General features: G+C 33.5%; 1 protein-coding gene across 2 annotated transcripts; it reads right to left on the bottom strand.

The window, feature by feature from the left end:
• Window positions 1-576: 576 nt before the first annotated feature.
• LOC114281472 (transcription factor bHLH35) lies at window positions 577-6,150 on the bottom strand. Of its 2 annotated transcripts, none has more exons than XM_028223921.2 (5): window positions 5,777-6,150; window positions 5,126-5,297; window positions 4,646-4,876; window positions 3,667-3,837; window positions 577-926 (listed from the first exon to the last, which is right to left on the bottom strand). In XM_028223921.2, the coding sequence occupies exons 1-5, from the start codon at window positions 5,848-5,850 to the stop codon at window positions 837-839; spliced, it is 738 nt and encodes a 245-aa protein (XP_028079722.2). In that variant the 5' UTR covers window positions 5,851-6,150; the 3' UTR covers window positions 577-836. The 2 variants fall into 2 exon arrangements, with proteins under 2 accessions (XP_028079722.2, XP_028079723.2); XM_028223922.2 differs by having other exon boundaries at window positions 5,126-5,294; window positions 5,777-6,043.
• Window positions 6,151-24,795: the final 18,645 nt, after the last annotated feature.

Genomic DNA, 24,795 nt, shown 5'->3' with positions numbered 1-24,795 from the left:
TGCAAAATTCTTTTGAATGCTATTGTTATGTCTACATTTTTTGCTTTCAAATGGTGTACATTATTGCCTGCTAAACGAGCAATTTGGAATTAACTTCAATTGATTAGAATATTTGCATCTCACTAAACTAAGAGATTAAGAGTTTAATTGTATGTGAACTGTTTTTGCAAATAGGATTAGATGAATTCGGAATAATTTATGCTAAGCAGTTAGTGTCAACTTTACAATATTTTTGCATTTTAGAGTGTGTTTTGGGCTTGTAATGGTTAGTCATATATTTCAAGTCCTTTATTAAAAGGGGAGACCGGGCTAAATTATGTCAAAATTATAATATTTATTGTTTTTTTTTAAAAAAAATTTCAAAGAAATCAAACCCATTAAGGACCACTATCAATCGATTTTAATTCACATACATTATAACCTTATCCAATTACAACTATTTAACTCAGAATGGCAAGTGGTTATGGGCGAATTGTAGAGTTAAAATTGATACAATGCCTCATTCTGTTATATATTGTTTATATCTTACCTACGAAAAAAGTAATTATAAATAATAATAAAAAAAACAAAACAAAATACAATGCAAATAGAAAGCTTATCATTACACTAGAAGCTAATTTTGGAACAACATTAAGTTCAATATTTAAAAAAAAAAAAAAAAAAAGAGGAAAGAAAAGAAAAGGAAAACATTTCGTTTATTGGAATTTTCTAATGAGAGAAGCTATTGGCATTTCAACAAAAATTAGAGAATAAAAACCCTAGCAAACTATAAAAAACAATCTGCTCATCGAGGATCATAGGATTCACCATTGGATGCAACTCTCTTATTTATGCCATTAGAAACTCAGGGGGCTTTCTGGATCATTAAGAGTTGCTATGGCACTTTCAATTGCTCTCTTCAAATTATCTTTCTCTTCCTCATCAGCCTGGAAAAACAAAAGCAAAAAAAAAAAAATTGACTTTAAAATATATATATATATATATATATATATATATATATGATGTTAGCACTAGCCCACTTCATTTAAAAAAAAAAAAAAAATGAATACTTTTCTCCTTTCCACACCAAAACACAAGCTCTTTTTTCTTCTCTACATTTCAAATTGTCTTGCATAATTGTATTTTTGTAATATATTAATTTACTTTATTATTTGTTTATTTAAAATTTTGTTTGTTAGAGATTAAAATAACTCATATCATAATGCTTATTATCCAATGACTATAGATGAGGAAGAAGAGGTCTTAGGAGTTGAATCATTAGGTTCTACAACCTTCTATAATACTTCCTTCAATCCCACTATAATCCCATTATTTTCTATTAATACACCCTACTCCTAGAATATCAAATTCTTCTATTTAAAATGTTTGTGATAGAATATAAAATTTTGGAAAAAGGGTACTAAAGCAAAACATAGTTTATGTGAAAGAGATTTAGTGAGTTCCTCAAATGCTGGCACTAGTCATTTAATAATTGTCTTAATCAACTTTATCCTTATTATCACCAGAGATTAGTGGTGTCAAGAGAGAATCACAATATTATCTTAATCAACCAATAAGCAGATGATGATAAATCATTTCAAATTTGTCATGTGGGAAATTACAAGAGGCTAAGGCTTTGTTTGGTTTCATTTTAAAAATCAGTTTTAAATTTGTTTTTTGAAAAATAAAACTTAATTTGATGAAAATAAACACTAAGGGGTTGTTTAAGATGATTTAAATAAGTGCACGTTCTGATTTTTTACAAAAAGATGTGTAAAAAAATAGAGGTGATATGACTTAAAAAAGATAAAAAAGATACTATTTTAGTACTCTCCAAACAAACTCTAAAATGACTAGTGGACGAGTTAACAAATCTACATTATTAAGATACTTTGGGCTTGATTGTACTACGTGCACATAGAGAATATGACACAAAATGCATAAAAATGAGACAAAAAGTTCGCATGTTCACATTGATGCAATTTTTTTTTTATTTCACATCTATATATTCTGTGTTCGATTTTCTCTGTACCTAGATTTTTTATTTATTTTTTTAATGTTTAAATTCTTGAAGCTAAATAATGCAAATAATTGATAAATTGTGTGGGTGAGATAAACACAAGCATAATCTACAAAAAGGCACACAAAACCCAGCATTGGGTCCATTAGATGAGAATATTCACAAAAAAATGTTTAAAGTGAAAAACTTTCAATTTGGTTTTATTCAGACACTCTGGAAATCACTGCTAATCATTGCATTTAAATAAAATAAAATAAAAAAGAGAGGAAAAAAAAAATGCAATGAGGTTCCTTAGCTTTATTAAAAGTATTCCATCAATTTCCATTATTCAGACCCCACAATCACTAATCATACCCTGTTTTTGGACCACTCTATAAATATAAAAACACACCCAAAAAAAAAAAAAAAATTGCTAACTTGCTATGCATAAAGAACACTAGTGACACCTCACAAATCTCCTATTAAAATATGAGAAATAATATTCATATGCAATTTTTAATCTCGGTCTGATTTATTTACGATTGTGCTTGTATATTAGTAAGAGAACATATGACCCTTTTATTTAAAAAGTAACAAAAATATAATTATATGTATTTCTATTATTAAAATAACAACATACATATAAACCAGACTTATTAGATAATTTCTCTCGAAAAAGGAAAGAAAAAAATAAGTTCCTTAAAATATTTCTCCCATTATACCTTATTCTTGATGCCAATGCCTTTAAGATATGAAGATATGCTTTTTAGGCTTTTTATCCAATTTATTATTTTATTTTTTGTCTTTTTGTATCTTGTTTTTGTTTTTGTTTTTGTTTGTTTGTTTATTTATTTTTTTATTTTATATGGCGGAAGAATCACATTAGAATATGAATTAAAGTTTTGATAAGTTGATTATTATAATTAACAAGTGAGAGACTCAATTTAGATAAAAGTTTAAGGATAAAAACAAAAAAATATTAATCAAAATTTCAATAAGTGTACCGTTGGTGGGCCGTTTCGAGGACTAATTGTTATCCGTGGATTTTGGACTTATTTTAATGATTAGAATCATTTATATAGTAAAATTTTTTAAAAAAATTAAATTAATCAAATGTTTATAATTACATATAAAATCATATTTATTTTAAAAAAATAAAAGACGAATATGATTTTGATAATAGTTATATATTTAAATAAAAAATAATTAAAATCTAATTATAAATATCCGAATAACTTAAATTTTTCATAAATTAATAAATTTTATAATATAAATAATTCATATCATCCAAATAAGGTAGAAATTAACCCACACGAAGGGTCACATCAAGCTATTGTGCCTAGCAGCCTATCCCACTTCGGGTCTATCAAGGTTATTTGAATGGTTAATTTTATAACACAAGTCAAGTAAGTCATTATGTTAAAAGTGCGGTTAATTATATATTGATAAGTATAAAATTTGATCATATTTGTTTTAAAAAAATTAAAAAAAGCTCTTCTCAAAATCACTTTTAAAAAAAAAAAAATAATTTGATTATATAGTTATTAATATTTAATTAATTTAATTTTTTACTTAAATAATTTATTTATCATGTTATAAAAAATAAACACCAAGAGACGCAAGAAGCAACCCCAAACTCATACAAAGGTTGTGGAAATTAAAGGAGAGAGGGAGAGCGAGAGAGAAACCTGGACAAAGACAGTTTTCAAAACTCTGCCAGAGAAACAAGTGATGTTGGCAGCAATAATTTTGAGCTTCAAAGTTTCAAACACTTCACAAAGCTTTACCATTGTTTCTGTCCTTTTGGAGCATGTCAAGCTCACTACCACTGTCTTCTCCCCAATGTATGACACACTCAACTGCATATTCACACATACATACACATTCATTCATATACACAAAACTAAGTCACCAAAATTTAAGCCTATAATTTCTTGGATGGTGGGTCACATCTACATCCAAATAAATCTCATTCACACAAACTTATGTGATTCTAAGCCTTAACTTTTTGTGATTGGTTTGTCTCCTGTTGTCCAAGCTAATTGGACCGTCTAGTCTGGCATAATATGGACCCATTTAAGGTTCATTTTAATAATTCAAATTATTTATTTTATAAAACTTTTCAAATATATCATTTATATTAAAAATTAATTTGATTAGATATCGGTACACACTTGATCAAACCAACCAAATAGTTAATGATGTCCGATCAAATTGATTTTTGATATGGATAATTTTTTTTAATAAACCTTACAAAATGAACTGTTCGGATTGTCAAATTGTATCTAAAATGGGATGACAATAAGCCAGACTAGATGCTCTAATTGGGTGGAGACAATCTCATTTCTAAATTTTTTAGATAAGTTCTGATATAAAATTTTAGTATGGATCCTTTAGAGCGATTTTTTTATTTTATTTATTAAAATAATTTTAGAATAAGTGATGTAATGTATGATAACGATTTAATGGTCCGGTACAAAAAAAATCACTTTTAAGATTTTTAATAGTGAATTTCAACTATACATCACATCACTGATACATATGTACATGTCCAATTTATCCCTCTATTCATTTTTTTAAAATAGTATAAATTACGAACAAATTAACTACCCAAAACAAAATTAATCAAATCTTAAAAGAGAGAGAGGTGGAGAATGAAAGACTTACTTCAAGATCTTCAATGGTAGATGTGGTTGATCTCCTTGAATCATAACTATGATCAATTCTCTTTTTCTTGAGTCTTGACAAGGTTGGAATCTCTTGATCCAAGTCAAAAATTGCATTTTTCTTCAATTTTCCAGATTCAAGCTGTATTAAATCAGCTTGGATCCTCCTCTCTTGCTCATGCAATTCTTGGATGTAGTCAATTGCGTCTTTGATTATGGATGCCTTGTCCATCTAATTCAACATCACCACAACACTTCATCAAAATTAAATTAACTAACACCAATTTTTCTAATTTGATTTACATTTAATAAATTCTGTGATTTGTTTCTGTGTTATAAAAATATTGTACAAATTTCAAAACATCACTTGTTTTAGTTTTCAAATTTTCATAACACTTGATCAAAATCCTTTTTGCTTTTTCTTTTTTTTAAATTTTATAATTGAAAATGGATGAGAGAGAGAGAGAGAGAAATAAAAGACCTTGCTAATTTTGGGGACCACAGCCCTGAGTGCAAAGAGTCTATCATTGAGCTTCTTCCTCCTGTTTCTCTCGGACACTATATTCTTCGATGCCGCCAACGACGACTGTGATCCCTCCGGCGAACTTGAATCGTAGTAGCTCGACAACGCTGCTTCCTCCAATCCCCAACTACTATTTTACAAAAATCAAAATCCCCCGTTCAAATTCCCAAATTTCACAAATACTCTGTTTTTTTCCAGATACTTAAAACAACCACTTCTCTCTAAACTTTACAGTTATTAATCAAATTCCTCTAATTAAATTCAAATTCAAATCCTAATCCTAATCTATAGGCTTAAATTGGAATAGACTATCACTTTTCTTTTCTTTTTGTTTTTTAAGACCCTAGAAAATCAAAAGAAAATCCACAATAATGTGTCATGATAGGTGTCAATTTTTAATTTGTTTCACATTTAGTGATATAGTGTCCAATTCTTTTGAATTTGTGAGTATAAATGTGTAAAATCTCTAGCATTACTCTTTTCAAAAACAGAAATTCTGTGACATCAATAACAATTCTAGCTTTGACTTCTATAGATAGATATGTATAGTTGTGAATATAGAGAGAGAGAGAGAGAGAGAGAGAGAGGGGAAGATGAAATGAGAATTACCTGTCAAGTTCTTCAGTTTGGAGGAACATGTTGGTCTCCCAATAGTTATTGTATTCATCACCAATGTTTTCCATTGTTTCAAGTATGTTTTAGAGAGAGAGAGAGAGAGAGAGAGAGAGAGTTGAGTTGAGTGAGTGAGTGAGAAGACACAGAGAGAACAATGAGATGCCTTCCTTTAAGGTGAATTGGGTTGGTTTTTTTTTTTTTTTTTTTTTTGGAGAGAGAGAGAGAGAGGGGGGGACAGAGAGAGGCTTTGTGTGGGATTTTATAGGGAAAATTAAGGAACTTGGAGAGAGAGAGATTGGAAGTCCACGTGGGTTTTGGGGGGAGCTATTTTATGATGCAGTTACTTCGAAGAAATATCATGACCGTCCAAAAATACGACTGTGGTCTACGACGCCGCGTTAAACAACTACCACGCCATCATTTCTCCGAAATCTACTCAGTATTTCCTTCGTATCAATTTAATTTTCAAATCAGGCTGTTTTGATTTAGTAATTATGAAAAATCCTTCGTAAATCACTAATTCAACATCATTAATATCCTATTAATAGCTTGACATTATGTAAACTTTACTGATGTGATAGTTTATTTGTTTGTTTATTTTTTTTTTCCTTGCATTGTCACGTAATTAGAATTATTTTTAGAGATTGTGTACTAGTGATTTGCATAGGAACACAGTAATTATATTGCATCACTTTATTTTCTTTTTGGGAGATGGGTTAAAAAGGACTTTAATTTTTAATTCATTTAGAATTATATTCTCTTATATTTTTTATATATATTTTTAAAAAAAATCAAAAAAATTAAAAAATTAATTTTTAACTTAATTTTTTTTTTTTTTAGATCAGGGATTAAATTTTAAAGTTGTGATTTTAAATTTTATAAAGACGTGTTAACTCTGTTTATTTCTTCCTTATTATGTTGGGTTAGGTAATTTCTTTATATTGGTTGTTCGATGTGCAATTATTCAATTTGATGTAATTATTATCATACTTGTAATTAATTTGTTATTGATTAACAAAAAAAAAACTTAATTTTTAGGATAAATTATATTAATATCTCTTGAGCTTTGGAGAAATACAACAAATTTTATAATTTTGACATAATTGTATTGATTTCATTTTTAGTAAATTAAATTAAGACAAATGGTGTGAATATACAAAAATAAATAATATAAAATGTATATTTTAGTGCAAAATAAATAAATTATTTTTCTATATGATTAACGAATTACTAATAAAAATGGATTCAAGAAAGCTTAATGTAATTATATCAATTTTTTTAAGTTATTATATTTTTTCAAATTTTAGAAAAGGGTAGTATAATTTATCCTAATTTTTATTGAATTAAATGGTTATGTTAGGTAAAGTTATGCTTCAAAACCAAAAAATAAGTTCCTTGGTAGAGTGACGAGTTGATTCAACTTCCTATGCAGTTGGTTTGTTAGTCTTCAAGTCACCAAATTAATTTTATGGCGCAAGTGGGATATGGGAGTCCGTTTTTATTGATTTAAATCGCTTACTTTATAATTTTTTTTTTATAAATATATGATTTTTTAAAATTTATAATTAAGAATTAATTATAAACAATCATATGCTTATAATTATTAATTTAATTTATTTTTTTTTATAAATAATTTATATACAAAACTTTCAAAATTTAAATTTAAATAATCGAAGTGAACCATAAATGCTTTTGTTGACAATTAGGTTAAATTAATTTAGCTTTCGTTTGAAAAGTGAGTTGACCTTTTGACTTTTTATTTTTTGGCTATTTAGGGATAAAAGTTTGTTTGAGTTGGGTTTTTTGAGTTTTTTGACTAGAAAAAAAAAAATGAAATAATTATAGTTTAGATGCGATATTTTGTCTTATTAATTTTTTAACTTATTTTATTGTTTTGTAACTAATTTAGTCAAAAAGCCAAATTAGCCTACATGCCAAACGAAGGGTTATTGACTTTTTGATTTTTATGAGTCACATCACCTCTCTATTTTTTTGTATATTTTTTCAAAAATAAAAAATAAAAAAAGCCAAAAAAAAAGTTTTTAATCTACTTCTTAAAATAGGCTAAATTATGAGTTTGTTTGGATGTGAGTTGATTTTTTGACTTTTTAACTATTTTAGTATGAGACTAAAAAGTCTCATTTAATATGAGTTTTTCGATTTTTTTTGACTTTTATGAGAAAAAAATAAAATAATTATAATTTGAATGTGATATTTTTTAATCTAAAACTAAAAATGTATTTTTATCTTTTTATAACTATTTCAATCCAACATTCCAAACGAGTGCTATATAGGCATTACAAGTCCAAATTCACCCTTTTGTTAATTGAAGAGTTGAATAGACCATAGACAAGCAACACTCCTTGCCCAATACGTTATATATAATGTCCCACTTGAGCAAAAAATAAATAAATAAATAATAGGAAATAAAAAATACATGTATACTCTCCCAACGAGTAGAGACTTTTTGTGCACTTGAAGGGTCCAATGTGTCGCATCCCATGTACATTTTAAAGTAGTCTTTCTTCACTTTTTGTGCCGTTTTGGGAGGTGAATAATGTTACCACAAACTTAACTCACATCTAATTCTAAATAGAATTAATTTAAAAAGTAGGTAAATTTTTTTTGATTTAAAAAAAATATAATTAATTTTAAAAATTTGATATAATTATATTGATTTTTCTTTTAATAAGTTAAAGCGATCAAAACTAATAGAGATAGTGGATAAATAATGAAATAAATAAAGATAAATATATGTAATAGAAAAAAGATAATAATTTCATGTTTTCATCTATATGACTGTTATATAAATTAAAATCTCAAGAGAATCTAGTATAATTATGTCAAAAAATGTGAAACTAACTGTATTTTTTAAACTTTAAGCGAGGTGAATGTAATTTATTTTCTTTTTATTTTTTGTATTTTACAAAATTTATAGCATCAGACCTGTTGGGTTATCATTATTAAATTCATAGAACTAAATATATTCAAAGATTTTTTTTTTTTTTTTTTTAAATTAAGGGTTTTCATAATGATAAGCATCTACCTCTTCGTTTTTCTTTTTCCTTTTTTTCCATCCAACTAGTGAAATACTTCATTAGAGATATGAGTTGTTCACAGTCCACCCAATCAAATTTTATTCTTTCACATATAGTAAACTTTTTCAAATTGGGTCTTTTTTTAGGTTCTCCTAGATTAAATGATTTTTTTTTTTTAAATTTTATAAAAGGGTGTGCCAAATTTGAATAAAAAAAGTTTACTAAATGCAAAAAATATTTAAAAAGACAATAATTTTTTTTGTGCATTTTCAAATTTAGACTTTTTAATAAAAATTTTAGGGTCTTATAATTTAGAAAGACCTAAGAAGTTTGCTAAAAACAAAAGTAAAAAAAGAAAAGAAAAAGAAAGTGCTTCAAATGAGGTCACACCTTTAACCCTCAAAGACCAACAATTATGTCACCATGAAGAAATATAAAGAATTGTTTTTGTCACTCTTTTTCATCGTAAAGATTATAAAGACTCTCTTAACATTTATATTTAATGTTTAAAGTTACATAAGAGATAATTTTTAATAAGAACAAACCGTCGTGATGAGCTGGGTTTTGGCCAAATCTATATAACCTTTTAAGTGTTTATCAAGTTTGGAATCAAGCGCGTATACTTTATTCCTTAAAAAAAATAAAAAATAAAAATAAAAATAAAAATAAAAAATTCAAATTTACCTATACGACTCGAATATTACTTAATATAAATGTATTTGTTATATTTTAAAATATAATTAATGTAATGGTTTGGGTTTAACCTATTCAAAATTAATAGTTTCAATCTTCCAAAAGGCCTGGTTTGAGATGTTAAAAAAAAATTAAAAAGTCAAAAAGTTAAAAAAAAAAAAAGAAGTAAAAACGTCATCACTATTCACAAATTAAAAATATAAAAAAAATTAATATACATAATATTTTAATACAAACTAACTTTACACCGTGAAACGTACTGAATTGATGGAAAAGTATCGTGAAAGGAACAAAAAAAAATTACATATATATATTTACTAAGTTGGACGGTAATGTTGGGCCTGTGGGGTACTACCGCAGGTCCCGTTTTGATAATCCGAACCGTTAATGTGTAGAACTTGTCAAGTACTGTATGTTTGTAAAAAATCACGTTGATCGGATATCGCTAACTGCATGATCAAATCAGTTTTGTATAAAAAATGGATGGTGCTATAATTAACGGTTGACAAAAAAACTAATCCGATCAGATAGCTATAGATATCCGATCAACGTAATTTTTTGCAAATATATAATACTCAACGAGTTGTATACATTGAACAATTTCGATTAGCAAAACGAGACCCGTGGTACCGTCCAAATGATTGCCCGGAAAAGAGACAACCATTTCCTATTCCACCAAATCTTGTTGCCACTGTACAGCCTACACTGTCAAATACATATTTTTTCGTAAAAGTCAAAAAGTTAACCTAAACATCTATATTTTTTTCCTCAACTTTTTAGTCTAAAAAGACAAAAAATATACTTATTTAAGACATCCCAAACAACCCCTAAATATTTTACATGAATAGTAACACATAATATATGTTATAAAAAAGAGAAATTCTAATATACACATCCTTAACAGAAGTGAATTATATGCATCCTTAGTTATATTATTTTTTTTAATTATGACTAAAATATATATATTTTTAATTATAACTCATGAGATCTTTAGTAATATCTCATGTTGTGTTTGATTATGATATTTTTTATTTTTTTAGTTATGACTCAAAAAATATGAAATTATGTAATTTTTTTTTAATTATAAGATATATATAATACACATCCTTATCTTCTTATAAAAAAATAATAATAATTTAAAGAATGTAAAACCTACCCATAAATATATATACATATATTTATAAAAATTTATTGTATAATATAGATTATGCGTGGAGCTGAGCTTGAAACACTCTTTACAAGCACAACCGACACTATAATTGAATTTAAACTATGATTTCCAGGATTTGGAAAGGCAAAATGGACCATCAGATCATGTCCATCCTAAATTTTTAAATTTTTAACAAATAATAGTGTTGTGTTTGATTAGGAGATTTGAAAAAAAATTGAAAAGAGAAATAGAAAAGGTAGGTGAAATGTGAATAAAACATGCTTATATTTCACCTAGTTTCATACACATTTTTTCTTTCTTTTTTCAAATCCCTCTCTAAATTTCTCAACCGAACACAACGTAAAAGAAAATTAAAAAAATATATTTATAAACAATTAGCGTGGAAATTTCTCAAAAAATATTGAACAAATACTTTGAGCAAGGAATGTTGTACTATTTATTTTATTTTATTTTATTATGATCCAATGAAGAAGAAAGCATCTTGGAAATTCACTTCTGTGTCTACTTTTTGGAGTCATCCATCCAATTATCCATTGGTCTTGGTCCTTATTCTTTATCTTTGTGAGGTCACGACTTTATCTTTTGATTATGTCACAACAACACGTGGCAGTCATAAGTGATGATGACGAAAAATCAATGACGTGGCACTCACTCCATAATATAATATAATTTTATTTTATTATTATTTTGCAGTCTTCTATGTAATGCGGCGTGACCTCGGGTACACCCGTCTACACTCCTTTTTCCTTTTTATTTTTTTTTAAGTCATTTTTCTTTATCATGACTTTAATGCTGGTTTTGTTACACGTTAAGATTTCGTGTGTGATTTTTTTACTTGAATAAATTATAAATATATTTTCTAACGTTTATTAAAAATATATATTAATTTGAGTGATGATATAAACGTCTAATAGTAAGATTCTAAAGAGAATTCTATTTATGTAGTAAGATTAAAAAAAAAAAATTCAAACATAAAATATCAAAAAAATTTATTTTCATACACTTAATTAGTGAAGTACACACACTTAATGAAATATTATTTTAATGATAATTATATTCTAAATTAAAATGACCATAATGAACATCTACTAATACCCATAATATTATATAAAAATATTATGTGTACACATCTTTTAAAAATAAAAAAATCTCAATATACACATTTTGAGTAAAAAAAAAACTAAACTCTAGTTTTTCCATTATTTTCAATTTGCTTACTACACACTCTATACTCATCTATTGCTTGCAAAGTAATACTCTCATAGCAATTATCATATTGCTTTAATATCTAGGTTTATACTCTATTAGTAATGAAAATATTAATTTTTTCGTACATAACTTCTTCTTTTTTTTTTTTTTTTTTTTTTTTCCTTTTGTAATTTTTAGTCGGACAGCTAATGCCAAATTATTACATTATATGAGATTTCTATAGCTTTCACAATCAAATACCTACTCTCACTTGTTCCATCGCCGAACAAAACAAAAACACTATATGAAAACAAAAAATCAAAAAATAAACACAAAACCACATGTCCTTCACACCTCCGAAACAAAACAAGCTTATAAATGATGAAAACAAAACAGTACAACAATCTTCTCTCTCTAGGGTTTGAGCAAAAAAACAAAAATAAAAACAAAAAATGAGTGAGAAAGAGGTTTCCCTGTGTTTCATTCTGTACTATATATTTTTACATACATATATTTGTATATATTATTAGGGTTATGGAGGTCATTGCTGAGTAGGATAAGGATCGGCTTCGCATTAAGAAAGAGGCTGTACGGGGAAGAAATATCCTCTACTTCCCGTACTCCTTGGACTCCAAGCTTCATGTGACGGCGTCTTACCTGGCAACACAGAGAACGGTGAGTTGCCCGGCGGTGGTGTGCCGGATAGACCCTCCGACGATCAAGTCAGATCACTTGAGGAAGAAGAAGGTTGTTAGAGAGAGAGAGTGTGTTTCAAATGGCGCAAGTTGCTTACCTGTAACGTTCATCTTCCGCTCCTATTTCTAGGCTGGCCATGCAACCTCAGGATTGTGCGCGCACTACCTCTGTTGTCCTTTCCTGGACAGGTGGCAGTGCTCGCCTCTCACCACCTTACGCGTGTAAAGGCCTAATCCTCCAACCAGTACACGCAGAACTGCCAAATGGTATCGACGCGTGTTTGGAGCAGATTTCCTCTCCCGCACGCCATTGGCCCAGGTGGCACACTTAACCGGAGTTCCGCGACCGACCTATCCCTTTTGTGGAGAATTACCACCACAGACAACACAACCGAGCTATGTATCGCTGACCTGTCCCTTGGCAAGGGGCAAGGGTGCGATGCTCATGGCCGAGCTGCGTAGGACCGGTCAGTCCTGGTTGACCGGCCGCGAGGCATGCCGGCCTTTCCCCGTTCTACCTTCATTCTTGGTTATATGAAGCTGAGCCATCTCAGCTGACGGGTTAGAGGCATGCCGACCCTCGCCTTGCCCTTAGTCTATCCCGGGCTGATTTAGCTCGGTCACCTCAAATCACTGCGCGTCCAGCCGAATGCCTTCCCAGTCATAGCTCGGTCAGGACTCAATCCATGTCTGGTCGACCAATCCCTTCGGATGTACACGACAGGTCGGGGGCCGCGCCAACTGAGAACACAGCTCGACACCGTGAGATTTGACTAACCTGCGTTATCGTAGCTCGGCCTTACAGTCCGGTCCAAATCTCCCATCTCAATTGCCCCTTAATCCCATCCGAGCTAATCGTGATTGGGGTTACCACCATGGCTGAGCTAACGGTCCTCTATTTGCGCTAGTGCCAAGCCGAGCGTGATCGGCTTCGAAGCCGTTACCGAGCTATCTCATTTGGTCAGTCATTGCTTCAGCAGTCTTGTCAAGGGTCGTACAGCCGTACTGACAGCTGCGCTCTCAGTGCCACGTGGCCTCACACCATTGGACCGTAAAACCTAGCTGTCTTCCATGCGCAAAATTCAAACGGCGCAGCCATTTGGTTTTCCCTCTTTTTTATGCACAAGTGAAGGGTCATTTGCACCCTCACTATTCACTTTATTTCCAAGCAAAACCCTAGCTCCCAAGCTTTCCAATCGTTCCCTTCAAGCCTCCATCTCCAAACTCGTCCATTCTTGCTCCTGTAGAAGCCGTACTCAAGCTCGTGAGGCCTACTTTGCTTCGCATCTGCTTTTGGTGAGTTCTCTATCCCTTCATTACATTTTCTATTTCCGTTTCCCGTATCTTCATATTTGTTCTTCATTTTTTGTGCTCTTGTTCTTCATGGAAGGTGCATCGAAACCTTGAGTTGAAGCCTCTCTGTGCACTCCCCAACTTGGCCGGCCAGCGGACAAAAGGCTCACCTCGTATCTCACTCAAGATGCGATAAATAAAGATTTTAAAGACCATGGTGATTTCGGTCCGCGCCTTCAATTTTCTCTTGGCATCCCCCTCTGCATCACGGGGGGCGTCAGCTCGGTCGTTTCTACGACCTCTGTTTCTATCATTGCGGTTTGAGCCACGACGTTGATCTTTTGACCGGTCGTTTGGGCGGTCATCCTCCTGCCCAACCAAGTGAACCTTCCCCGCCACCCGTCCACCGCGACCGGATTAGCCTTCTCGATCGCCGAGGCGACATCATCCTCCACATGAATGTGCTCATTGATCCACTGCATCAAGGACTCCATGGTTGTGGGCTGGTGCATCGTGAGCGAATCTCGCAACTTATGTCCGACTGGGAGACCCCGTTTGTACTGAGTGATCGCCAGATTGGTAGGGCAGTCGAGGATCTCGTTGTAGGTTTCCCAGTACCTTGCGTTGTATGTCTTTAACGAACCTCCAGATTCCATCTTGATGCCCAGGAGATGGTTAACTTCCTTCGGTGTTCGAGTATTGGTTTTGAATCTGGTGACGAAGGCTTCCGTTAGTTGCTGCTACCCCTTAATACTCCCCTCCAGGAGCCTTTCGAACCACTTCAAGCCCAGTTCTCCCAAGCTTGCTGGGAATATGAGGCACATCAAGGCGTCGTTGCGCCGGTGTCCAGCCATTACTTGCTGGTAATGACTCACGTGCATGTACGGATCCGTCTTGCCGTCATACAAGGTGAACTTAGACTGGTGGAATCCGGCGAGGAGTGGCGTACTCTTGATTTCTGGAGACAGCAGCGTAGCGGTAAGTCTCGCTAGCTCTTTGTCCACTGGCGCAGAGGCTATCACCCTGGGCCCCGACATCGCCACTTCCTCGTTACAACGAACTTGGGTGCTCAACCTCTGCAACGCCGGCACTCTCTGAGCTCCTCGATGGCGCGCCCTCTCCTCCAACACATCCCTCAGATCTCTGAAACGGGTAGGGAAAGAGTATCGCGACGTCGACGACGGGCACGCGAGGTGATAGGTGCTGTTGCGAGTGAGGGATCTGCCCTCTCTTGGGTCGGAGTCTCCAACCCCATAGTTTCTGGTGATCGAGAAGGAGTGAGTCCTCTCCTGGCGGTGACTGCTGGAACGAGGGGACGGGGTGCGCTCACTGAGGTTGCCCTCTCCAGCAACACCCTTCCCCTTAATCTGGCGTTTCAGCATCTCCATCTCAGCCGCCATCTTGCGAATGAGGGCGTCTTGGTCTTTGAGTTTGTGCTCCAAGCATTGCGCACTGGGTTCCCCCCCCGCCGACGGCTCTCTGGACTCTTCGAACGATCAGTACTCCTCCCGCGCTTGTCTCGCGCTCCTCGCGAACAAGTCTCTCGGCCCGCCATGACTGGAATATTCGGGGGGCCTTCTCTCCGTCGGACAGACTCTGGTGTGACGCCATTGACGACGGACAGCAGAGTTTCGTCGTTGTTGGCCATGGAAATGGTCGAAGAAGCTTGAAGGGCAAGGTTTGGGTATCAAAGACTTCCCACAGACAGCGCCAATTGTACGAGAACGAAATATCCTCTGCTTTCTGTGCTCCTTGGACTCCAAGCTTCACGTGACGGCGTCTTACCTGGCAACATAGAGAACGGTGAGCTGCCCGGTGGTGGTGTGCCGGATAGACCCTTTGACGATCAAGTCAGATCACTTGAGGAAGAAGAAGGCTGTTAGAGAGAGAGAAAGTGTTTCTGATGGCGCAAGTTGCTTACTTCTAACGTTCATCTTCCGCTCCTATTTCTAGGCTGGCCATGCAGCCTCAGGATTGTGCGCGCACTACCTCTGTTGTCCTTTCCTGGACAGGTGGCAGTGCTCGCCTCTCACCACCTTACGCGTGTAAGGCCTAATCCTTCAACCAGTACACGCATAACTGCCAAACGGTATTGACACGTGCTTGGAGCAGATTTCCTCTCCCTCACGCCATCGGCCCAAGTGGCACACTCAATTGGAGTACCGCGACCGACCTATCGCTTTTGTGGAGAATTGCTACCACAGACAGCACAACCGAGCTATGTATCGCCGACCTGTCCCTTGGCAAGGGGCAAGGGTGCAATGCTCATGGCCAAGCTACGTAGGACCGGTCAGTCCAGGTTGACCGGCCGCGAGACATGCGGGCCTTTCCCTGTTCTACCTTCATTCTTGGTTATATGAAGCTGGGCCATCTCGGCTGACGGGTTAGAGGCATGCCGACCCTCGCCTTGCCCTTAGTCTATCCCGGGCTGATTTAGCTCGGTCACCTTAAATCACTGCGCGTCCAGCCGAATGCCTTCCCAGTCATAGCTCGGTCAAGCCTCAATCCATGTCTGGTCGACCAATCCCTTCGGATGTATACGACAGGTCGGGGGCTGCGCCAACTGAGAACACAGCTCGGCACCATGAGATTTGACCAACCTGCATTATCGTAGCTCGGCCTTACAGTCCGGTCCAAATCTCCTCTCTCAGAGGCCTTGGAGGTTGTGCTCCTGTAGTGCCAGAGAGCTCTTGAATTTCTCAACAAGTCTGGAACCGAGTGGTATACTTAACAAGTGTGTGGAAGAAGGAGTTAGTGTGTGTACAATCGTATGAGTTAAAGGTAAAACTGAATATTTATTCTGTGGATTGAGAAAAATAATTAATAATTAAATTAATAAGTGTGTGTACTAAGAAATAATATGCATTGAGATATGTAGGTGTGTGGAAATAGAATTTTTTCAAAATATCACATCACAGTAGGACCCATCACAATTAGAGCCCTCTAGAGCTTATTTTTTAAAGCTCTCAATCATTTTTTTTATTACTTTTATAGTTTAAAAAATTATATCTTATCTTTTTAAATTTTTAATCGCTTAATAAATGATTAATTTTATTCATAAATCAGTAAATTAATCAATATTTTTTAGTGATAACATAAACATATTTCAATTAATTATTTTTTTGTAATTTTATTATTGTATAAGAGAGTAGTTAAAAATTTTATTGTTCTATAAATTCTGTTAAATAATAAATTTTGACAAAAAGGTATTTGTAATTTTGAAAATCACAGAAGACAATTTATATTTTAAGGGAATCTTAGGGAGTGTAATTTTAATTTACCTTTTTTTATTTTAAATTTAGTTATTTTAGTGGTATAATTTCATATTTTATTCTAAATCTGATAGTTTTGATCTACTTGTTCCTATAATTTATTCGACCCTATCAATACTCTCTTAATTTTTTTTTAATATTAAAATTGTATTGGGACAAATACAATCAAGTTATATAATTTTTGAATTTAAACAAATATTTTTTTAATTTTTAATTTGGATTTTTTTATTTCTAATAAATTTTTTTAATATATATTTTTTATTTTTAAATGCACCTAATGTAAATTTAATTAAAAAAAATTCATTGAATACCAAAAAAAAAATAATATGAAAATGTATTAGATTTTAGGGTAATACACTAACAAAATCGCAAATCATAAATTTTGAACCATTTAATCCTATCTTTTATTTTATGCACTGGTAAGTTCATTTGAGTTGTACTAACGTTTTTGTACATGGTGTTAGTGCGTATTGTCCCAAATGTTATGGGTAAATTAGGGATTTGATGATGTGAAAGTTACGTTTGTGCCCAAAAAGCTTACTGTAGTCTTTTTTGGTTTCCTTCCATCCCAATCAAAACGAAAGAGACAAGATGGAAATATTATGAATTCCCGATGTTAATGGGTATAGACTGCTCTGTTTGTTGTTTATTTGATTTGTGGCAACGTTAAACCTTATCTTTGTGTTGGCAATTTTAATGTTCGGTTCCTCTCAAACCCTAGAAATACACCATTTCTCTCAATATAGTGATTAGGATAAAAAACTACATCATTCCGTCGTTGGGTTGATGTTACCGACGTCTAATCGGTGTGTGTACACTTCTTATTGCGTTGGTGGCGGCGTCAGGTATATGTTTCAATGCCCTTATTTTACTTCTTTGATAAATATTCTGATTGTGTTGCCGACTTCGTTGTCTATTTTTATATGTAATGTTGGGTCAATAATGTTAGAGGTTCACATTGTATTGTTGTTGTATGTGAATGGTAATGTGGCTTTGGAGTACATTGGGATTTTAGTGATGTGGTCATTGTTCTGTTGTGGATTCTGTATGTGTAGATGTCATTTGGTAAGTTGGTGTAACTGTTGTAGGACAATCTTCACTGTATTTAAATTTATTAAATTCTGTTGTGTACTAAATAACAACCAGAATAAAAAGAAATAAAGGAAATGAGAGAATTTGTTTGATTACAAAAATCAAACTCGAAATAAAAATAAAAAAATAAAAACAGCTTTTATTTTGTTACAAAAACAAAATTAAAATCTGATTTAAATAAATAATAAAACACTGAAAATAAATTAAATAACTTACTTGATTTAATTTCTTCGAATTATAATCTGATCAAGTCCAGTGTTTGACACTGTGTCCTTAAGATAGATTCGTCCTCTCCACGATGCTTTCAGAATTTGGACGTCTATCTCCCAAGATGAAATGATCTACTACAAACAATAGTAGCACTACAAATTGTTTGCCTTATGAACACAATAAGTGTTTACACTCTTTCTTTCAGAAAATAAATGCAGCAAGATGCAGAGATTTATAGCAGAGGATGGAGTACGAAAAAAATTGGTGTAAAATCCAAATGGGAGGCTAGCCTATTTATAGATGTAAAGGTGGCTGTTGGTTTTGAATTGAACAGGTATGAAACCTGTTGGTTTTGAATTCAAACAGATTTGAATCTGTTAGGTTATATTTCAAACAGATAATAAAACGGGAAGGGCCTTGTTTGGGTGTACAATAATACCAGACTGGTTTATTTCGAGAAGGGCCCTGTTTGGATGTACAATAAAACCAAACCAGTTTAATTTTGAATTATGGATTTTATTTTACCAAAAAATAAAATTAAATTCAAATGTTTTTGGCCTAAAAAGATTAGTGTTGGGCCGAACAAGCCCAACCCAACCTCACACCACGCACCCGCGCCCAGGCCCAGCCCGCCCGACCGGACGGACGGCGGCGGCGCGCGCGCGCACGTGTGTGGTGATTTTTGGTTCTAATGGGTCTAGCCTATTTTGCCCATAACCTCTCCCTCTAAAACACTTGGGTACCCCTTGGGGCACACCCCAAGTACCAAACCCAAGCCTTATAAACGCATTCAAAACCTCCCACCAAATCAATGTGGGACAAGCCATTTTACAACCTTAAGGAATTTCCACCAAAACTCCATCTCCATGGAGCACACTTTGGCTTCAATTTCCCATTCACTCGGTAATGATTTTGAGCAACCAAATATACTACGTGAATCACAACGCGGCATAGAACGCGTTACCACTTTGACCCGCGTAAATCGACGCACGGGGCCCACCTAAAAAATAGACCAAACTTAGGAAAAAATTCTGGTTTTACCCAGAATTTTATAACCATTTCCAATAATCCCCCACATGAATGGAATTTGATGACAACGGAAATGCAACACTATGCAGACTTTATCGAAAGAGTATAAGTCGAAAATATCTTGCATCAGGATAGGTAGCTTTCGGCCTTGAACCTTTCCTAGTGATAACCTATCGGACTTACTGGCTAACCAATGGACGCGATGCCTTGAATTGTTCAGCCGTTTGTGTAAGCCAAGACAATAGATTTCACACAAAATATCTTCTAACACATCGTGGTTCTCACTGTTGTGTTCAGTTTGGCCTTGAACGCGCCTGGTTTTCATAAGTGTTTCTAGAGAATTTAGCCTCTTTATTCTCATAGAACCGGCCCCAATTCAACACTCATATAGGTGATTCTTATTGTGAGTATCTCCTTATACTCGTCTTGATTTATGACTCAATCAAGATATAAGTAATCATTAAAAGCAAAGCTTATCCTTATACCCTTGCATACAACATATGTTGCAGATATCACTCTCATCATAGGAGTGGGTAGGGAATTTTTAATCCCTTGGTGATTTCTGGCGAGCCATACATAACTTAGTTGTCCCTTTGAACTTAGTTCTTGGGATCTCCGGTCATATAAGTAGGGTTACCATTATGACGACTTTTATGTAATAGGCTTTAATTCCATCCCCTTCGATGAACTATACACTAGGTCTTTTGTCAAACCTTTTGTTAATGGATCCACAATATTCTCTTTAGATTTTATATAATCTATAGAGATTATTCCATTTGACAACAACTGCCTAACGGTATTATGTCGACGACGAACATGTCGTAACTTACCGTTATACGTATGATTTTGTGCCCTGCCTATTGCAGATTGACTATCACAATGAATGCAAATAGCTGGCACAGGTTTTGGCCACATTGGAATATCTTCTAAGAAGTGACGAAGCCATTCTGCTTCTTCTCCTGCTTTGTCCAAAGCAATGAACTCGGATTCTATTGTGGATCGTGCGATGCATGTTTGTTTCGTGGATTTCCAAGAAACAGCAGCACCTCCTAGAGTAAAGACATACCCACTTGTGGATTTTGAATCTTTAGTATCCGATATCCAATTTACATCACAATAGCCTTCAAATACTGCTGGATATCGAGTAAAGTTCAAACCATGATCACGGGTGAATCTTAGATATCTAAGAACCCGAATGATCGCTTTCCAATGGTCTTCTCCGGGGTTACTAGTGTACCTACTCAATTTACTGATAGCATAGGCTATATTAGGATGAGTACAATTCATTAGGTACATTGGGCTTCCAATGATTTGGGAGTATTTTAACTGAGACACTGCATCACCTTTATTTTTTGATAAATAAAGGTTGACGTTTACAGGTGTTCTAGCTAAATTCATATCATTCTTGATAAATTTATCAAGAATTTTCTCAATATAATGTGATTGAGATAATGCATATCCGTCAGATGTTTTAGTAATTTTCATTCCTAATATAATATCTGCGACCCCCATATCTTTCATATCAAATCTTTTGTTAAGCATTTGCTTAGTTGATTTGATCATGTTTTGACTGCTTTCAATGATAAGCATGTCATCCACATAAAGACAAACTATGACATATCCTTGGTCAGTGTTTTTAACATAGACGCATTTGCCACATTCGTTTATCTTAAACCCATTAGTAAGCATTGCATGATCAAATTTTTCATGCCATTGCTTAGGTGCTTGTTTTAATCCATAAAGGGATTTTACAATTCGACAAACTTTCTTTTCTTGCCCTGATACTACAAACCCTTCGGGTTGCTCCATATAGATCTCTTCATTTAGATCACCGTTTAAGAAAGCTGTCTTAACATCCATTTGATGTATTTCTAAATTAAACAACGCTGCTATGGAAATAAGCATGGGAATGGATGTTATTCTTGTCATAGGGGAATATGTATCAAAATAGCCCAGACCTTCCTTTTGTCTGTAACCTTTAACTACAAGTCTTACTTTATACTTGTCAATTGAACCACCTGCTTTCATTTTTCTCTTGAATATCCATTTATATCCAAGAGGTTTAGAACATGGTAGAAGATCCACCAATTCCCAAGTATGATTTTGCATAATGGATTTAATTTCATTATTAACCGCCTCTTTCCACAAAGGTGCTTCAGGACCTGTCATTACTGCCTTAAAGCTTTGAGGTTCATTTTCTAACAGGTACGTCAGAAAATCTGGACCAAAGGATTTTGATATTCTCGCTCTCTTACTTCGTCTTGGTTCATCATCAGTTAAATCTTGTTAGTCGAGATTATTACTAGTCTCTTGTGTTTGATTGTCATTAGTCTCTTGACTTTGTGTACAATCATAAGTTCTTTTCTGTGAACTTAATTCTTGTCCTTTCTTGTAAGGAAAGACATGTTCAAAAAACACAGCATTCCTTGACTCTATAATAGTGTTCACATTTATATCAGGTATTTTTGATTTATAAGTCAAAAACCGATATGCACTACTATTCTGAGCATAACCAATAAACACACAGTCTACTGTTTTTGGTCCAATCTTTGTCTTTTTAGGAACAGGAACTTCAACTTTCGCCAAACACCCCCACACTTTTAAGTATTTGTAGGAAGGTGGTCGACCTTTCCACAATTCATAAGGAATGCTTTTGGTTTTCTTGCGGGGTATTTTATTAAGAACATAATTAGTAGACAATATTGCTTCCCCCCACAAGTTTTGGGGTAAGCCTGAACTTAGTAACATGGCATTCATCATTTCTTTTAGGGTTCTATTCTTCCTTTCAGCAATTCCATTTTGCTGTGGAGAATAAAGTGCTGTAGTTTGGTGAATAATGCCATGTTGTGCACAAAATTCATTTAATGGTGCATCATATTCACCACCCCTATCACTTCTAACCATTTTAATGGTTTTACCAAGTTGATTTTCAACTTCTGTTTTGTAAAATTTAAACATTTCTAAGGCTTCATCTTTACTTCTAAGTAAATAAACATAACAATATCTTGTGCAATCATCGATAAAAGTTATGAAATACTTTTTGCCTCCTCTGGTTTGAATAAATTTTAGATCACATACATCAGTATGAATTAATTCTAGAGGTTCGGTTTTTCTTTCAACCGATTTAAATGGAGCCTTAGTTAGTTTCGCTTCTACACAAATTTCACATTTATGATTAGGATTAATTTCAAACTTTGGTATATAATCTAAACCAATTAATCTACGCAAAGTATCAAAATTCACATGTCCTAATCTACCATGCCATAAATTTGACTCAAGAATATAAACAAAAGATGTGTTATTCTTATTCATAGCAACTTTCGGTACAACTGTCATTACATTCAACTTAAAGAGACCATCACTCATGTATCCCTTACCAACATACATATCACTCTTTGTTAATACAAATTTATCAGACTCAAAGACAAGCCTAAAACCATTTTTACTTAACAAAGAACCAGAAACTAGATTCTTTCGGATGTCAGGTACATGCAGTACGTTGTTGAGAGTCAATTATTTCCCTGATGTCATCTTCAAGATAACTTTTCCTTGTCCAGCCACAGTAGAAGTAGAAGAATTTCCCATGAAAAGTTGTTCACCATTTACAGCCTCATTGTAGGTAGTGAACATCTTCTTGTCCGCACAAATATGACGAGTTGCTCCAGTGTCAACCCACCACTCTTTGGGATTTCCAACCAAGTTAGCCTCAGACACCACAGCAGAGAGGTTGATGTCATTCACTCCGTCAGAGATGTAATCTAATTCTGTTACATTGGCCTGATTGGTGGTCTTCTTACTTGTACTTCCATGATCCTTCTTAGGGCGGCGGCAGTCAGAAACTCGATGTCCAGTCTTGCCATAGTTATAACATTTTCCTTTGAACTTCTTGTTACCATTGTTGTCGCCTTGTTTAGGACCATCTCCAGTAAACTTCCTCTTTTTGTTATGTGGTTTATGAACTTGTTGAACCACATTAGCCTTGGACTCAATGGGATTTTTCCCATTCCTCTTTTCAGCCTTTCGGTTATCTTCCTCAATTCTCAGTTTTACAATAAGTTCATCCATGGTCATCTCTTTGCGTTTATGTTTTAAATAATTTTTGAAATCTTTCCAAGCTGGTGGTAACTTTTCCACTAAAGCAGCGACTTGGAAAGACTCGCTAAGAGACATACCTTCTGAATGAATATCATGCAAAATTATCTGAAAACTTTGAACTTGAGATATTACCGTTTGGGAGTCTACCATAACAAAGTCCAGAAATTTACCGACAACAAATTTCTTCGTGCCGGCATCCTCTGCCTTGTATTTCTTCTCCAAGGAATCCCACAATTCTTTTGCTGACTTCAAAGGACTGTATACATTATACAGCATGTTTTCAAGGCCATTGAGGATGTAGTTTCTACACAGGAAATCTGAATTTTTCCAAGCATCTACAGCGGTAACAACTTGCCGATCACTTTCACCCTCTTTAAGTGCTGGAGCCTCTTCATGGAGAAACCGGGCCAAATTAAGAGTTGTAAGATAGAACAGCATCTTCTGCTGCCATCTCTTAAACTCGGTACCGTTAAATTTTTTCGATTTTTCTCCATGATTGATTGGTACATGAACATGGTTCTGGATCGGTGTTGGTGTAACAATAGGAGTACCACTACCAGATGCAGTTTCAGTTGCAGTAGCCATAATCTCTTATTACAAAAATCAGAAAAAATTAAAACACAAATTAATTTTCTAGTTACTAAAACCAGAAAATAAATTATAACACAAAATAATTTTATTTTCCTTGTTACTAAAACTAGAAAAATAAAATATCACAATAATTTTCTGTAACACAAATTAATATTCTGCAATTGTTAATGACACCAGTATATTACTACTAGTTGTCAAAGAAAAGAGACAGTATATTACTACTATCTGTCAAATAGCATAAACACTATTTGTTTTTCCAACCAGAATATGTCTTTATGAGATTACAGAAAATTAAATACAATGAAGATTCCAAAAACGAGTCTGTCTCAAGATTGTAAGACAATCTTCACTGTATTTAAATTTATTAAATTCTGTTGTGTACTAAATAACAACCAGAATAAAAAGAAATAAAGAAAAAGAGAGAATTTGTTTGATTACAAAAATCAAACTCGAAATAAAAATAAATAAATAAAAACAGATTTTATTTTGTTACAAAAACAAAATTAAAATCTAATTTAAATAAATAATAAAACACTGAAAATAAATTAAATAACTTACTTGATTTAATTTCTTCGAATTATAATTTGATCAAGTCTAGTGTTTGACACTGTGTCTTTAAGACAGATTCGTCCTCTCCACGGTGCTT

Source organism: Camellia sinensis, chromosome 4 (assembly GCF_055761805.1).
Source record: "Camellia sinensis isolate YWXY chromosome 4, ASM5576180v1, whole genome shotgun sequence".
Classification (NCBI taxonomy): domain Eukaryota; kingdom Viridiplantae; phylum Streptophyta; class Magnoliopsida; order Ericales; family Theaceae; genus Camellia; species Camellia sinensis.
The sequence above is the reverse complement of the archived record's forward strand: the minus strand, read 5'-3'. Positions and strand labels throughout refer to the sequence as shown.